The 1,054-nt window shown below is 31.3% G+C and overlaps 1 protein-coding gene across 4 annotated transcripts in view; it reads left to right on the top strand.

The window, feature by feature from the left end:
• The window catches only part of LOC106792174 (anion exchange protein 2), a 32,518-nt gene that overhangs the window by 21,744 nt on the left and 9,720 nt on the right, over nt 1-1,054 (top strand). For 3 of the 4 annotated variants that reach the window (XM_014758386.1, XM_014758387.1, XM_014758385.1), the window contains exon 4: nt 299-829. In XM_014758386.1, coding sequence (XP_014613872.1) covers nt 299-829 — 531 coding nt within the window. The remainder of the gene's footprint in view (nt 1-298; nt 830-1,054) is intronic. The other variant, XM_014758388.1, reaches the window with a different exon arrangement.

Raw genomic sequence — 1,054 nt, 5'->3', positions numbered from 1 at the left:
AAATAAAATATTAACAATCTCAACATAAATTTTTGATCAAACCCATAACTATATTTTTATCGTATTACTATTAATTGTATTCCCATACAATTAAATTAAAAATAAATAACCTAAATCTTATTGTTGTTATCACCGTTATTATTTAAAAATTACAAGAATGATATTGCATATCAATCTGATCAAGCATAATAAATTTAATATATACCCCCCTTTAACAATTAATTGTAAAAAAAGAAAAACAATTGACAAATAATCAAAGCAAAACCACATAACGTTATATATTTTCTGTATCATACAGTGAAGGATCAACGGCGGAGGTGAGCCCAGAAGATGAGGAAAGAAATGGTCAAAATATAATAGGACATGGAAACGACATTAACGTATTGGACAATGGTCCATCGTCAGGAGCTACAAATGATGCCGAAATTGACGAAGAAACAACGGAAGAAACCGAGAATATAATTAGCAGCGGTAGCGAGGCACAAATTTCAGAAAGGGCTGCTGCTTCCGGTTTCAGTGATGGTTCGACATCAATTGGTAGCCCAAGAGTACAATTTGAAAACATACGCGAAGAAGATTCGAACAGTTTAAACGCGGATGATAATAATCATCATCAAAATCATCACAATCAACATCATCAACATTATCATCATCATCATAATAATAATAATAATAATAATCATAATTCTCATCAAGGAACAACATCAACCTCACCGCCAGTATCTTGGACTGCTTCTGCTTCTGCTGCTGCTGGTGGTGCTGCTGGTGGTGGTGGTGGTGGTCACGAAGACGATCGTAAATGTCGAAGACATCATAAATCCGAGCACAAGTAAGAATTTTAATATTTCATTTAATTTTATAAAATATCAGCCGTTTATTTTGTAAATGGCCATAAGTTTATTTATACTTAAATTGGGATATTTAAAGGGTTTTTGTTTCAATGCAATTAAAAATATACGTACAGAGTTATGGTGCTTAAGTGTATCTAAAGGTATTAAATTTTACAGTTCCTATTAAAATAATAATGGCAATTATTAAATAATTATTTATTATT

This window comes from Polistes canadensis, unplaced genomic scaffold (assembly GCF_001313835.1).
Source record: "Polistes canadensis isolate GaletaPanama2010 unplaced genomic scaffold, ASM131383v1 scaffold_386, whole genome shotgun sequence".
Taxonomy (NCBI): domain Eukaryota; kingdom Metazoa; phylum Arthropoda; class Insecta; order Hymenoptera; family Vespidae; genus Polistes; species Polistes canadensis.
Note: the sequence above shows the minus strand (reverse complement) of the source record. Positions and strands in the feature narration are given on the sequence as shown.